At 33.0% G+C, this 17,774-nt stretch overlaps 1 protein-coding gene across 1 annotated transcript in view; it reads left to right on the top strand.

Moving 5' to 3' along the window:
* Positions 1 to 10,936, top strand: part of LOC115874429 (neuropeptide F receptor-like) — a gene marked incomplete at its 3' end in the record, with an annotated part of 277,047 nt that extends 266,111 nt beyond the window's left edge. Inside the window, 3 exon segments of the mRNA XM_030889592.1 lie at positions 5,827 to 6,063; positions 6,065 to 6,088; positions 10,697 to 10,936. Coding sequence (XP_030745452.1) covers positions 5,827 to 6,063; positions 6,065 to 6,088; positions 10,697 to 10,936 — 501 coding nt within the window.
* Between the last annotated feature and the right edge of the window lie 6,838 nt (positions 10,937 to 17,774).

Raw genomic sequence — 17,774 nt, forward strand, 5'->3', positions numbered from 1 at the left:
GTCTGGGCCTCCGCATTATCAAAACAATAAAAAAATGACAACTTTCTATGTCTAAGCTATACAAATACAATCACTAATAGGCTTTCTAAGTCATGGTCTGAATTATTTTGAAAATACAATATAATTCTTTTTCATAGGTGTTCCATTTGGAGTGGCTAAGAAATACTTTAGTGGTTTTGCTTAAATGGATATTATTTATCAAGTCTACAGAACGTTTCAACTCTCGCTGTGTTCAAATATATAACAAACATAAACAAAAAAAAAAAAAAAAAAAAAAAAAATATTATTAATACTTATAGAAGATATGCTTTATTCGGAATTTTTTACAGTCAAATATATATTTGGGGAATGACAATCAAAGACGTGATTTACTGAAAATTGGCATAAAACTTAAAGTCCCCCGCCCCCGTTCCTGAATAAATTTCCCAAAAAATTACTTATATTAAAATAAAAAAAAAAAAAAAAAATTATTAAAATTTAATTTTTTAACGTAACCATAAAGTATTTAATTTTTTCGGACGTTCATTGACATACAAATGTCATTTGTTAATCGCTAGGCTTAGTTAGCACTTTTAGCTAAGCATAGAGTACGAACATATATTATAAAATTGACTTTAAGTCATTCGACGAGCGTAACCAAGGAACGATAAATGGGTGAGAGTGTATCATATGACGTACGTTCGCCTCTTCCCGCTCTTCAGCTGACAGTTGTGACGTCAATGTAGCCCTTGTCAAAGCATTCGTGGCCTTGTCATGATATTGTGTGTATTATTGGTTGCCTATGGTAAATTTATAAAAATAAGAGCTGAGAAATTTTGAGGTAATTATTTTGTCGATTCTATGGAGAAAGGTTGTTTTTTAAGAGCTACTAGGTGATATCACAACTGCTAAACCATACAAACAATTTGAAGGAGTATTTGAGGCGCGATTGGTATCCGACAAGGCGACTCACTGGGCCCTCTTCTTTTCAACATCGTTATGGACGAAATAATAGGAAGTGTACGTTTACTGAAGGGATACAGTATGTGCGACCGTGAAATTACTATTCTGTGCAATGCCGACGACGCCGTATCGGTAGCTGAAAATGAGAAAGATCTACAGCGCTTATTAACCTCGATTTAACTGCACTGCACTTAATATGATAATATATCGACACAGAAAACTAAATGCATAACGACATAAAAAGTACCACTAAGATGCAAACTGGAAGTCAAGGGCAATATTATCAGCAAGAGATTGAAGTTTTGATTCTTAGGCATCAAGAATCTCAGGATTGGTTGATGATGGCGGAGGTGCGAGACAGCTAACGAGGCACCAGATAGCAGGATGCCTGAATGACACTATATGGCGAAATAAAAACGTTGAGGTGGGAACTAAAGCGAGAATTTACAACGCAACGGTACGACCAATAATGACTTACACTGCACAAACTGAGTATACAGGCGAAACTAAACTACTTAGATACAACCGAATGGGGTACTGACGCGAATAGTGGAAAGACTTTCTGACCGTGGAGAAATGAAGATGAGAAGGCATAGGCAAGGTGGAAATGCAAAATGGTGGGTACTCGAAGGAGAGAATGGACGAGAATATCGCGAAGTGGACAAGAAGGTATAGTTGATTTGCACTGACAATCACGCTAGGTCGGCAGAGTTTGTCGTCCACGGTCGATTGGGCGACTTGTCGTCGTAACTGGTTGAGTGACGATACAACAGGCGATTCGGGCTTAGTATGAAGAGGAATGTAACGGTGTATAAATACGTTCCTTTTGTGTTGTGGATTGTGATTAAGTGCCTACGATATTGTTTATTATTTATTTGTAAGCAATATGAAATACTCTAAAAAGAATGCTTGAAAAGCTGGTTTGCTGCGGAATGGCGTATTTTAAAAATGCTTTCCGGTATGTAATACAATTTTTCAGTAATTTTTATAAAAAAAAAAAAAAAAAAAATAATAAACTAAATATTAAATATTATGCATACGCAACAATGAACACAGACTGTATGACTACAATGACGTCACAAGCGAGGAGTTTTCGCATACACATAGCAGACACTTTCGGCTGAATGAGAATATTAGGTTAACTGTTCTTGAGCGTAACATATTTTCTGTATTATATTAGGAATTATTAGAATTATACAAGTATTGCTTTTAATTATTTTTGTCCATGCCGACCACTTAATAATAAATCATATTTTATTCCTAGCTGAAGGATATGGTGCCCATATTTGTAATGGGTTGATTATAACAGTGATGTGATTAATTTTAATGCACACTTTGGTACTTTACATTTGTTGCTATGCCAATGTGACACTCACAACTTCCCGATGAGCGGCGTGGATGATTTGACGTTTTTCTTTTCTTTTCTTTTTATTAATTTTGACGTTTAAAATTGTCAAATGTTAAGTAGGTAGTGATTATTAAGTGGTACATCAAGAACTCGTTTAAAATCAAAAAATGAATTATGAGAGTGATAATGAGCCCTGTACACCACCAGAGATAGCAGAGGTGGCCAAATTAACAAGTCCTGGATTGCTAACACAAAAGTCTAAGGATCATTACATGTCTGCCTATAAAAACTTTCTAGACTGGAGGATTGCTAAAGGCATAAATTCGTTTTCCGAATCCGTATTATTAGTATATTTAGTTGCCATTCTAACGAAACAAAAATCAATCCCCTGATTGGCTAAAGAATGTTGGTATGATATTTTCATGCAAAGAACTTGGAATAATATCAATAAAATTCAAATACATACTAGGCTCCTATGTGATATAGGGGCTGAAAAAGTTGACGTCGTCCGATCGCGACCAAATTAGGCGGGTTTCGTATGCATTTTCATCAGGGTGGGACTAGGAATTTAATATTGATGAAAAAATGGAAATATTGATGGATTTGGAGACTTGATGATTGCAGGCATGCCAATTTTTTTATCCTGTCGGATGCCTTCTGCAGATCTTCTTTTTAGTTGAATACTCTTGAATCTCTCCTCAGGATCTAAAGTTTCTTAGTAGTTGACAACACCCACATCTTTTTCATATCGAAGTCATTTTATATTTTGCCAAATAAATTTCTCTCCCAGGTCGTCAGTTTTTTTTTTCTGAAAATTGGTGTTCAGCAAACTACCAAAATCGAAAAAATCTTCCTTATTCATCGCAGTGACTGAAAATTGTTTAGACTTTCCACATAAACGCACAAGTTGGTACCAGTCTGGTGGATGATGTATTGGTGATTCGTATTTAGACTTCTTTTTTTCAATGACTGAATGATCCCAATCTGATTCCATGTGCGTGTGGCCAGATACAAGGAACTTGTAAACCAGAGTTTTTAAGTGCTTCACTTTTTGAAGTAATATAGTGAACATGACAGCTAAATGCCAGTTTTTATTTTGGCCGGAGCACGTATCTGAATATAAGGTGACCTGTTTTACTTCTGGAGAAAGGCATTCACTTAAGTGTTTGAAGAGACATGATGCAATATTATTAGCCCCTCGACCTGATATGGCCTCATGCCACATCATATTAAAAGAAGAGTTGTCATTACATCTGTGGATTGTCAAGTTAAACGCCCATAATTGCCGTTTATAGAAAGCAACAGAGGTAGCAAGAGAAGGTGTTGGTAGACACTATTGTAAATCGAAGGTAAAGGTAACTTTACTTTTGTCGTTTTTGAATTTATCTTTGTCTATCTTTTTTTGATTGTAAGCAGTCTCAGCATCTTCTTGATGCTTTCTTAGTTTTTCCTGATATTCTGAGACGTCCACTTCATTTTTAGTTGCCTTTATTAACATTGTTGATATATCGCAACTCTGGCAGGTGTCTTTTTGAGGACTTTTTATTTTGATATTCATAGTTTTAAAAACACCCTCGTAAATCTTCCGGGTAACAATCCTATTTCCGATATTCCATTTAATATATTATTAACATGCGCGAAAGCGTGTAATGCGGAGGTAAGTACTTCCATGTTGATTGCTGTCGGCAGTAATGGCTCTCATATGCGGGAATATCGAGAATATGTTTTTCACCAAATCAATGTCTGGAGCACTAATTTTATTTTTTTGAGCTGCTGACCCTCGTCTGTCATCTTCTATAATTCCTTATGTTGATCTATTCTTTTTGATCAAAACTGTAGTGATATACCCATTTGACCAATCAAAAATGTCCTGAAAACATGTCACGCAAAATTCCGTTATGACGACTTACAGGGATGTGAAAATTAGTATAAGTCGTAACAATTTATGATAGGATAACCGTGTAAAATAGTATAAGTAGACTTATTCTTTTTTTCCCGCTCGATAAAAAAGGTTTATTGACTTATACTAATCGAACATTTTGTATCTACCTTTTATCTTTGAGAAGGAGTTATACTACTTTACCCAACGAAAATAGTCATTTTTAGAAACGGTGTCGCACACTTAACTCATTTTTCCCAAATTTCGACTTATACTACTTTTCCCGCGCATCAGCAATTTGTTATGGGAATATACTTGCCATGTCGTGAGAACGGTTTCCTTGGTCACTCGTGGCGTCCCCACCCTCTGTCGGTAAACATAGCCCGAGTCAAACGGTTAATCGTACACTTGCCAAGTGTACTTGGCCAGCCTTGACTATACTTGCCGAGGCGCAAAAAAAACGACTGCTTAAATAATTGTACTGTTATAGCGTATGTCCGGTTTATTTCTGGATCGTAGTGTTTTTCCAGTTAATTGCGGATCATTTACAACGTTAAAACAATAATAGATTATATAATATCAAATTTACATTAATAACTTCAATATTGGCGACAGACCTAAATCGTTCGCACAGCAATAAATGGAGTGGACAAATAAAGACTACACGGGAATAATAGATATATCACATTATCATAGAAATTAAGATAATGATTCAACTTTATAGATAAATCTTCACGTCATTCGAGAAAAAAGAAAGCAATAATGCGCTTAGTCCCAGAGATATTACAGGTTGGTATTTTCCCGTACAAGGGAAAAACCAGAGTAGTCCACGCGTAAATGGCAAAAACCAGAGATATCCTTACGCATGGGCAACAAGCATGCATGTTGCCGCACGCATGGGCAACAAGCAACAAGCATGCAAGCATATGTTATAAATTTATGTATCTATTGTAATATAAACCTACTTAAATATTAATTTTCTTCCTACAACAAAAAAATAATAGTTTAGATTTAGGTTTCATACCATCTTTAATTGGACATCTTTGTTTTTTTCCCTGTTTTGTTTTGCATTTTGACATTTTTATTTCGGTATAAGGTAGAATATGGAGATAATTCACAATATTAATAATTCCGAATTGGTAGTAGGTAATATATATTTTTCTAATTATTCAACCGGAAATAACATATTTCTTTAAAAACACTAAATTGCATTTTTCTCGGCTCCAATTAAAATGAACAAAACTGGTTTTTCCCGTGTAGTCTTCAAATGATGTTGTGTTGGAATTTATGGATGGACGAAAATGAGCCCTTCACATGGATGGCCAAACATAAAGAACATAGAAATAGTGTTGCAGTGTACAGTAAAAGAACTTAAAAAGAAAGAAGAATCACTAGCAACGACAATTTCGGGACGACTGGTATCCATCGATGCGACTATACTGTTTACTTGCCAAGGATTTAAACAATGTTTGTGCTGGCGTACTTGTTGAAATGGAGACGTCGTGTAGCGCCACACTTGCCGATGTTGTTTACAAAGTGGGGACTGGTGGGGACACTTGCCAAGTACGCAAATGCCAAGTAGACCAGTCGTGAGAGTTCGTCTTAATATACACACATAGTACACACAATTTTTTTAATAAATATCTCTTTGTTGCAGGTAATAGTCTATCCAACAATCGAGAGTCTTCAGATATTCGGCGCAGCATCTATACTGTCAGCAATATGGCTCATAGCTATGCTACTGGCCTCACCTCTATTCTTCATCCGACACCTAACACATCACGAACTGCCTATGACGGGAAACGTCATTTTTAGTCTGGACTTTTGCATAGAAAATTGGCCAGTGGACCACGGTCGCGCATACTACTCGATATTTTCGCTGATTTTCCAGTATACTTTTACCAATTCTGATAGTTTCGGTAAGTATATACATTACCTATAAATATACAATTAATTCTCTTCCATATGTTTCTTTTTTCTGTTTAAAGAATTTGATAGGATATTATTTGCAAAAAAAATTGGTGGCCCTAGTCTTAAAAAGGGATAAAAATATTTTATTTCTTAAACCAGTATTACACTATCAAATTTCTTTGTCGAAGATTTTATTTTATCAAGGAATTTGACAGTGTAATATGTGTGATTTTATAAAATATTGTATATTAGCAATGTCCAATTTCTCATCAAATATCCATATCCTCCATACATATGTATATAAAAGCTCAAGGTTTTTTTTTGTTACATCCATCCCGCCGAAACCACTTCACCAATCTTGATGATTCTTTTTTTAAATGAAAGGTATATTTGTCTAGATTTGTTATGAAGTATTTTTATTATGTTTAATGACTATTTCTTTGTGTAAAACGACTAAATACTAAATCATACCTGAAAAACACCTACACACAATACCTCCAGAAATAAATTATTTGTCATTGTCAGTGGTGTGTCAGTTAGATTATACAGGGTGAGTTTCCTACGATGTTCTCTATGGGTATTTCGGAAACTACTGGAGATACAGAGTCGGTTAAATGGGGAAAGCATTGCAGTTTTGTGGGGTCATAAATATGCGCCTTTCAGATTTTTGAAAAAAGTTCATGGCTTACTAGATATTTCGAAAAAAATAAATTTCGGCTATTTTAAAAATTGTCCCTAATTCCTATAAGCTATTTTAGACAAAAAGTTTTCAGATAAAAGTTGTAGATAATCACATCCTTAATGAGATTGTATCCTCCGCTTTTTTCTAAAGCCTGTCATTTTTGACATATGATACAAACATATGTTTTTTTTTAAATGGAAACCATAGTTGACCATGACTTCATAAAAAGCGCCATTTTTTAAGCTTTTTAGCGATATAAACTATAATATGTTTTCTTCGAAAAATTACTGAGTTATAGCCAATTCTTATAATTTTTAAACAATTTCACTTAGTTAGCCATGGAAACAAGTTCAATCGCCGTTGCTCTCAGAAATGTGAAGCTGTCACATCCAAACTTTGTAAATTAAAATAAACAAAAATTGTAAATATGAATTTTTCAAATGAAGAAAAGCGTGTAGATACGTGCATCAATAGAATGTTTCCAACATGACTTTCATTATGACCCCCCCCTCATAATGAAAGAAATGTTACAAATTATTTATATCATAATTATGCAAACTCAGGGATAGGAAGAGGTGGACTAATTGCATGGGCCTGCTCGATCACCTCACCTATCCATTTTAGATTTTTTTATGCGGTATGGTTAACAATAAGGTTTACAAAAGAACTTATGTATTAAGAGAGGCACTCGAAGTGGCGGTACGAGAGAAGTTTAATTAAGTCGACCGGTCCTTCCTTGAGAATAAGTAGTAATTCAGTTTTAAAAAGATGCAACTCAAAACAGTGGCGGATTTTTTGCACATTTCCTAAAATAACTAAAAGTGTATGCAGTGATATTATTTTTTTAAGTTTTAGTTTGTGTAATGTAAATTCTAAAGAACCGTTGAGTAATATATTCCGATTTTTTATAAGTTATAAATCATAACAGAATAAGAATACCATGCAATCTAAGTGAAATTAGTCAAAAAAGGTAAGAACTAAAGGTAAGAAACGTAACATTCACCGGTCAACGTATCCTCGAAAATGTATGGTCAAGAAAAGTTGAACCAATAATCTTACACGCTTTTCTTCATTTGAAAAAATCATATTTACAATTTTTGTTTATTTTAATTTACAAAGTTTGGATGTGACAACTTCACATTTATGAGAGCAAAGACGATTAACTTGTTTCCAAGGCTAACTAAGTGAAATTATTTAAAAATGATAAGAATTGGCTATAATTCGATAATTTTTCGAAGAAAACATATTATAGCTTATATCGCTGAAAAGCTTAAAAAATGGCGCATATCATATGTTAAAAATGACAGGATTTAGAAAAAAAACGGAGGACACAATCTCATTAAGGATATGATTATCTACAATTTTTATCTGAAAACTTTTTGTCTAAAATAGCTTATAATGGAATTAGGGACAATTTTTAAAATGGCCGAAATTTGTTTTTTTCGAAATATCTAGTAAGCCATTTTTCAAAACTCTGAAAAGCGCATATTTATGATCCCACAAAACTGCAATTCTTTCCCCATTTAACCGACTCTCTATCTCCAGTAGTTTCCGAGATACCCCTAGTAAACATCATAGAAAACTCACCTTGTATATCAAGTTTTTAGATATTTTAAGGGTCAGTTAATACAGTCAGCTTTAGTAGATGTTGATTCTGAAACGCTGTAATTTTACCATTTCGTAAAGTATTCAGGACAATAAAGCGGTCGTCAATTGCATTTGTCTTCCGTTTTCTTCCGAAACCCACTCATCAGGTGAAATTTCTCGTTTCCATATACCGATTCCGGCATCCTGGACTGTTGTTCGAGGTATGCCCAGGGTATCGGACACATAATGTCGACTTCGGCCATCCTCAATTAAAGCCACAATACGAGCAACATCTGTCACAGATAATGGTATTTTTTAATTTGACAACCGTTGTTGTCATATTGCAAATACTCATAAATCCGTTTTCGCCTATGTCGTGTCGCCTTGATTATTTACCACATAAAACTTTCTGCCTGCTAAGCATTTTTCCGTGACGTTCATTTTAAAGCAGCGTATCTCCAATACAAACAGAGGTTATGTCGTGATTAGAAAAACAAAATGCTCACAAAAGATGAGGCTACAATGTGATTTGATTTAGCAATAGCTACTACAGCTTCTGCACCCTACAAGGTGTCACAAAGTTCGGGCAAAAAACTTCGTCTTATTGCTGTGCCCTGTATATGCTCAAAATAAATTCGGAATAAATATTTCTGACGTAGCATCCGTTAAGAAGGGATTAATTTACATTTAAAAAAAATCATCAAAATCTAATGAGTGATTCGCGAAAAATTCAACTTTGAAATTGGGACTAGTTTTTAGTAGCCGGTTTTTTTTGTCGGTGAGTTTATTTCGTTATGTCACAGATTAGGTATCCTGTAAGTATACAGATAAAAATCTTGTCCCTAATTCGTGGTACGAAAATTATTTTTTATGACGATGTGCAAACGAGTAAAATTTCCTGTGCGCAAAAATAAACTCGCGTAAAATAACAATAATCAGCGTAATAGAGAGATATCGCTAAACCGAATAGTTGGACGTTAATAAGGCCAGGTGTTATTTTCTTTACGTGAGGTGGTATTAACTCTCTTCATTTATAGTTATCGGATCGGAAAGAATTCTGTTCGCGCCGCGTCCACTATTTAAACTTAACCTAACTTTGAATTTAAAACTTTGAAATTGTTTTGCTTACTAGGTATTTTAAAACTAAAGGGCTAAAGTGCTTATTTCCAGTACTTTATTATTCAACGTCTGCCAGTGGGTTTAGGGCAACAAGCAACAACATTCTCTCAGAAGGGCTAAGTCGTCATCTACTGTAAACCTAAGCCTCTTTATAGGTTCATTATTGGAAGAGGTGGAATCCATATTTTGGGCCATATTTATTTAATTAAAACTAATCCCAGCTACTTAAATATCAAATTACCTAATAAAACTAAAGTAATAATTCAAAACAATTCAAACATAACCTAAAATATAAGATCTCGCCGGCCGGCCCCGGTTGTCAAATACCCACACATGCCCATTTAAGCAATTTTTAGACGTTATTTAGAAATAGCGCTTGGTGTAATTGATCCGCAAATTACGTCAGCCGGTAACGTTATGAGCGGGTGTTGCGTTAAAAATTGACTCCCGCATATCGTAACCATGATAAGGTACGCGTAAATACTGCATGACGTTATTCGGTTTACCGATATCTTTCTAATAACTGTGCCGGCTGTGCACAATTTTAGAGGCCATAAGTGGGCGTGCTATGTGCGCAAACTAGTAACCTAACTAATACCCGATTCCGAAAATTGGAACCACGAAAATCAATAAAGAAAAAACAAAGTTTATAATCTGTATAATCTGTGGTTATGTACTGTACAGTTTGTGTTTAAAATATGTTAAAATTTATTTTCAATAAATATTTTTTTTAAATGAAAATTAAATTAATTATTTTTTCATATTTACCTATCCATCCTAACACCGTACATTAACAAACAAAAACAATTAAAATAAATTTTGTAAACTATCTGGTAAGTATGTAAACTAGCAGTTATTTTAGTAAACTGAGGTAAAATCCCCATCCTAACCAGATTTTGTAAATAGTTTGCATACTAACCAGTTAAAATATCAACTAGCTGTGGTTGTTTATTTTGCAAGAATAGGCGGATTCTTTCAAAATAAAAGCGCTTTTAGTTAGTTTGCAAAATAGATGGCTAGTTTTAAAACTAGCCAAGTATCCATTTTAGCCGTAACAGATACATTATTACAAATTATTTGGAGAGTCTATTTTTAACCAGCTTGATATTTTTTTAACATATCTTCATATTTTGTAACATGTTTTAATATAATATTATTTCTGGCACTATTGACTAGTATCTGCACCATTTACATATAGATAACTCATATTTGATCCGTTTTGTTACAGTGTTCGTACTGGAGTATATCCCACAAATTAAAACGAAGATTCCAAGGAGTTCTAGTAAGCACAGATGAAAACTTTCAAAGAAACAGAAGACAGCTTCGAGGAAGAAGATTACAAAGGACGAATATTCTGTTGGGGTCCATAGCAATCATATTCTGCATTAGTTGGTTACCTCTAAATTTGTTCAACCTCATAGCGGATCTATCGACTGATTCGAATAAGTTTACTAGTCAACCCATGATGGTAAGTAGTAAATAATATTAATTTTGGTATGAGTTAAATTCAGTAAGAAGATAATTGTCAGATTTATTTACACTTCAACCTCTTTAATCGGAACATATCAATTGCTATGTTACATAATGAACGCTACGATAAAAGATTGATCAATTACTAGGATTGCTAAAAATGTTGTTATTGTTTGTAATAAAAACGGCTTTAAATTTACGCTTTTTTCAGCGAGGTTTCCTGTGGACAACGCGAGCTTCTGATCACTTTATATTATGCTATTTTGATCAAACATGGTGCGCAATAAATGACTTCATTATTTCATCCCTTTATACATATTTTTTTGCTCCCTAAGTCGTATATTTAGAGGATGTTTAGTCTCTCCAATATGCGACTCACTGCATTCACAAGGTACCTGGTAGATATATTCTTTCTCTTGTTTCAATGACTCCGGTCTTGTTTTTGTTAGGAAATTGTATATTATGGTAACATAAATCTTCGTCTTCTTTATACAGGGTGGCGCACCTCATTCGCCTCGGTCGATTATCTATTTTATCAAGAAAAATAAAGCAGTTCTGCTAGAGGAAAGAATGTTACCAACTAGTAATTTTATTTCGTAACAAAAATTGCGTCTTGGCCTCAAGGGTTTATACCAATGCTCACAGATATCCAAATAGGAATCTTCCTGATAAGCGTTCCTTTTAAAAACTACATGTCCTATATTTCGCAGAGCTGGTAGTGTGGTTTATAAAAAAACTATTAGGCAGAAACCTATCGTTAGAAGTGAAGAAAATGAATTTGCCGTAGTTGTTTTTTTTATAGAAAATACATATATCTACAAGTCATCGTAAAATAAATCAAAGAACTACTTCTTCGTTTTACTTGATAGAATAATAATTACATATTTAATAAATATTATTATTAAACTATTATAGGTAAATTAAATAAAAGTAAACTGAAATAAATATAAATAAAGTCCATAAACTAATTTCGATTCTGAAAATAGCTACTAACTGTCACTAGAAACATGCCATGACGACATATTATTAGCCCTCTTGGTTGCCATTTTATTGATAAATTTCTCATTATTCAAAATCTAAGCTAGATTGGTATAGGAGACTTTGAAAGAGCATTGAATTGAATCTGCTTCGATTTATTATTATTTTTATTTTTTGTTCTTTGACATTTATGATGTTTATTTTAAAATAAGACTGACAATATTATTTGTATAATGTTTTGTATTATCTTTTGTTTGTTTGTTTGTGTACCTTGTTTTTTTTTTACTTTGTTAGTTTACCTTTGTCTACAAATTGAAAAATTTTTTGACAATAAAGACATTTATGTATTTATTTATTTATTTATTTATTTATTTATTTATTTATTTATTTATTTATTTATTTATTTATTTATTTATTTATTTATTTATTTATTTATTTATTTATTTATTTATTTATTTATTTATTTATTTATTTATTTATTTAAAAAAATACAGAGTGTTGTATTTGAAATAATAAAGTTTTTATGTAAAATAAATATCTAAAATATACCAGCAATTTTTGATACCCCTGTATACATTAAACGAAGCAATCAAATTTTTCAGTAAAGTTTATTTCTTTGGCTTAAAAGTCAGCACAAGAATTAATTTGAAAGTCAATGTACAGGGTGTTGACAATATTTTTTACTATAGCATGCAAATTTAAATATCTCTAAATATCTCAAAAACCAAAGCCTGTAAACATATTTGACCTTTATAATAAATGCTTTATTTTATGTCGACGGATCCAAATATGAAATAAAATACCGGGCGTTCCATACGAAAAAATATAACTTTGGTGTGGATCTTAGTTCTGACATAACCTGTACATTTCAAAATAATTTTAAATTATGCACATTGCCTTCCCACATATACCCATAAAATATTTTGTTTCTACATCTTTCCGTTTTCGGATAAATTAACCGAGGATAATGAGATGCACCATCCTGTATACCTCTAACGGTAATTCTACCCAGAATAGTGCTCGGTAGAGTGCTCCAAACACATTATCATTAGAATCCAGAGGTGTTTTATGCTAGAGTATCATTAAATAAAATACATTTATCTAAACCGTTAAAAGAGCATGTAAACTACTTGGTTGTCGTAAAAAGACATAACAATAGAAAAGCCATTAAAAAATAATGGCGCTTGGCTTAAAACTTCTAAACTGGAAATAAAAATTGTTTAGTCAGGTTTTAATTCCTGATACGGTTTCTTCCGTTTCTCTTTTGTTTTGAAACAGTATACTTTAATTCTTTCGCAAACTACTTCAGTTTCCGATACTGAACTGAGGGTGCTGTAAAATGGAAAGGAATGGAATTTCAATTATTTTATTTTTATTGGAAGCAGTGGCGTATTTTCAAGGTTTATATTGGCGAAATAAAACACTAATTCACCACAATACACCAAAACACTATTCGATTTGCACTGAACGCACATTTTGCTAACCATTTTAATGTACAGGGTGACCTTAATATTTCGTGGACGTTTTTTGGGAATCAAAATAAGTTCATTGGACAAAAATTTACTTTTATACAAAAGTGCTTTGTTGTTTTTATATACCTATTATACAGGGTGGTCCGAACTGTATTCCTGAAATTCTGCAGTAAAATATAAGTAAAAAGTTCGTATAAATGTTTGTCTTAAAGTGCTTACTTTCAGAGATACAGCGTGCAGAAGTTTCATTTTATTTCAATTTTTCTAAATAATTTCTGAAAGTAACTTCAATATTTGGATGAAAATTGGTGTCTGGGAGTTTTTGACATGAGAAATTTGATTTAGATGTCAATACCTCCTACTAGTAGGAGCGCCACCTACATGTGTTTTAACTGTTTTGAAGCGTAATAACTTTTGTCCGTACCTGTATAATACAGAGCCAAAAATGTACATCTCTGGGACTTTTCACGTAAAAATATTTCTTTGTAAAATCGTTACGAGCAACCGTTCTTAAAATATTTAGAATGGAAATAGACAATACATGTCATTATTGACGAAAAAATAAACACGTTGAGTAGGTAGTTTCACTGAAATAATAAATTTAGAAAATTTTAATTTTTTAAATTAATCATAAATTTTTCTGCAAAAAATTATGATAAAACAGTTTCTGTTGAACTTTTGGCACAAAATCATTTCAAATTTATGATTTCAGTCTAATAACTATTTAGTCAACATGTTAATTTATCTCAGTGATGACCGGTATTTATAATTTCGATTCCAAATATTATGTCGAAAACCGTTACTCGTAGCGATTTTTACCAAGAGACCTTTTTCACGTAAAAAACGTCGTAAATGTATATTTTTTTACTCAGTAGTTTTATACAAGTACGGACGAAAAGTTATTACTCTTCAAACCAGTTAAAAAATATGTAGGTGGCGCCCTCTACTAGTACGAGTGATTTTGACATCAAAGTCAAATTTCTCATGTCAAAAAACTACCAGATACCAATTTTCATCCAAATATTGACAATACTTCAGGAATTGTTTGGAAATAATCGAAATAAAAATGAAACTTCCACACCCTGTATCTCCGAAACTGAGCATTTTAGGACATACATTTATGCGAACTTTTTTAATTATATTTATCTGCAGAATATGCTACCGAAGTTTCCAGAGTTACAGTTCGGATCACCCTGTATATTACGTTTGCCCGGTAGAAGGCATCAAGCTTTAAAAAAATAAAAACATTTTTTCAGATATTTTAAAACCCGTTATTTCGATTTGAATGAGACTTTGGGTGTCTTTGTTTTGCGAAGTGCTTTAATATCTTACTTTCAAAAAAATCAAGAAACACGGGAAGGATAAAAACTACCCCCACCCCTATATAAATTTCAGTATAAATATTTTCCAACTCCAACATCAGAATTTCTTTTCGTAAAATGATCCCTCCAGTATTTACTACATGTTTTGTGTCGTGTAAAAAAACGTCGCATAGTTTTTGTGAAAACAATTTTTAAAGAATTTAGTTTTCCAAAGCAGACCTAAAAAATATACAAGGTGTTCCAATATTTCGTGGACAACTACGTATTTTTTTGGATCAAAATAAATTAATTGAACATCATTTACCTTTACACAAAAGTGTTTCGTTTGTCCGTTAGAAGGCATCAATAAAAGATAAACCCGAATGTTAATTAATTTAAACATTACTATTTTTAAGCTTTTAATGAAGCTTATCGTCAAATAAAATTTTTGTTACATTATAAAATTCATAATCATCAGCATAATAGATTTTATGCGCCTCCATAACTTGATGTGACAAAAAACATTTTTTGGAAGCAAGCTTTGTAAAAATATTTTTTTTCCTCAGGAAGTATGCCTGGTAGCTTTTTTTACAAGGGACAAAAAATGCAGTAAATACTAGAGGGACAATTTTACGAAAATAAAATCGTTTGTTGCCCTCTAGCGGGCAAACGAAGCACTTTTATATAGAGGTAGGCAAATTGTGTCCAATAAACTTACTTTGATTCCAAAAATAGGTAGTAGTTCTATGTCCTCGGAATATTTGGACACCCTTTATAACTGTTTAATCATCAGCGAATGATTAAAACTGAACTAATATCTACAAATTAAGCGTTCAGTTGCACCGAGTAGGCGCGACAAAAACTAGCTAAGCTAATCAAAACCAACCGAGCGTAACAATTAAGTACCGAAACTAGAGCAATAGGAACAGAGAACTTGAAGGAATTGGATCATTGTCTTTGTTCATACTATCTTAACATTTATTAATTTTGGCGATCTCATATGCACCTAATTGTGTGTAATTTGAGACTTGTTTAATTATTTTTACATTATTAATGCTATTAATATTCTGGAATTCATCTGCACGGCTTTTATTTGCTTCAAAGATTTTTAAAATTTTTGTTATTTTTTTAAATATTCTTTGACTATTTTTCAAAATAAATCTGTTAGCTACGCTACTGATCGGAAGCTTCTGTTTCTAATTAAATATTTATTTTATTAATTCGCAAAATGGTTTCCACTTAAAAGAGTCTGAAGTAATTCCGGTAAGTTTAAAACTCTCGGCACCCATAAAACTGAAAGATTTAATTGAATAACGTCTACTAACGTCTCTCTATTTTAACATGATTTTTTAATGTCCCAGTTGATCCGAGAAAATTAAAAAGATTTGATTTATGTATTAGTCATGATTTTTTTAATAAAGCAATTTAAATTTATCTATCGTATTTTCTATTTCAACATATTTCTATGACTGAAAATTCCGATACGTGATATTATCTCTTTTCTGCACCCCGGACATTCAAAAGTCTCATTGCTTTGTTGCCTCTTTAATTTTTGGTTGTCGCTGTTAACTGAGTTCACAATTCTTCTCCATTGCGTTCTATTGTGCGCTACTTCTTTCCACTCATTCTGCACGTTTATCCCCTTTAAGTTTTCGTGAAAAATATCTTTATACCTTTTGAGTTGTCCACCCGGTTTCCTCTTACCGTCTATAATCGCTCACAGTAAAGCAGAGATTTTGGTAGGCGGTTTTCTTGCATTCTGCATACGTAACTAGCCCTTAATATCTTAAATGGAATTTTGTAATCATGACTTCAATCATCTCGCAGCTAGCTTTTCAAGGACCGATACGTTTGGGACATGGTGGAACCATTTTATTCTTATAAGAGTTGTCTAAGGTATCTCTGTTGTAACTTATATTGCAAAAAATATTTGTACGAAGCGGCACTTTGTCGGATGTTCAATTTCTAGAGTTGACGTAAGTACGTCCAAAATTAGCATACTGTGGGCCAAATTAAATTGGAACCTTTTTTAATGCCTAATAATTTTTTAATTTTTAAATGTTTTTTTTTTAATTTTTTGGATACTACGATATTAGAAGGTATCTCTGTTGCAACTTGTTTAATGCGTTCATGTGCCGGTGGTACAGCACCCACGTTTCGCTTCCACTTAATATGGTGGGGATTATTATAGCTCAGTACACTGCGAGTTTCTTTTTTGTGCTCAAGTCATGAGTGTAGAAAACTCTCTCTTTTAATTTCCAGAATACTCGATATTGGCCTTTTTCGAACAATATTTTGACCAAGTCATGAGACACAATTTAAATATATTAAAATACACATTTTATGATTCTTTGAGCATTATGTATCTATAAAACTTGACTTTTTAGCTTCGTTGCAAATCAAAATTTAAAGCCATCATCTGTTTATAGAGAGGAAAAAGAAAATATTGATATTTGGGCTAAAGTTTCAAACACACTCTGGAATGGTTTAACAAAGTTAGGAATTCGATAATCTGATTTCGATTCAATTTTATAGCTTTACTTTTTTTGAGATATTGGCTTTTGAAGATGAGAGTAATTATTTAGAGCAATTATAATATTTGAAGCATGCAATTGCTTTTGGTCTTCATTTTCTTCTTCTTGTAGTGCAGATCCATTAATGGATGTTTGCGATAACATTTTCTATTGCTTCTCTGTTCCGGGCACTGTATATTAACGACTGTACATCGTGTAGTCCTGTCCACTGTCTAATATTCTTCAGCCAAGACATTTTCTTCCTTCCGATACCCCTCCGGCCTTCCAGTTTGCCTTCGATCAACAGATGTAAGAATTGATATTTGTGGTTTCGCATTATGTGCCTCAAGTATGCGGTTTCTTCTTAATCAATTCAAACAATTTACGGTCTCTGTCAACCCGTCTGAGGACCTCTTCATTTATCAACCTAGCCGTCCAAGGTATCTTCAGGATTTGCGATATAGCCACATCTCGAAAGCTTCCCATTTGTTGATGGTAGCTGCTTTCAATGTCCAACCTTCCATACCATAAAGGAGTACCGACCAGACATAAAACTTTACGGATCTTAGTCT

Source organism: Sitophilus oryzae, unplaced genomic scaffold (assembly GCF_002938485.1).
Source record: "Sitophilus oryzae breed Bouriz unplaced genomic scaffold, Soryzae_2.0 scaffold_128_pilon_pilon, whole genome shotgun sequence".
Classification (NCBI taxonomy): domain Eukaryota; kingdom Metazoa; phylum Arthropoda; class Insecta; order Coleoptera; family Curculionidae; genus Sitophilus; species Sitophilus oryzae.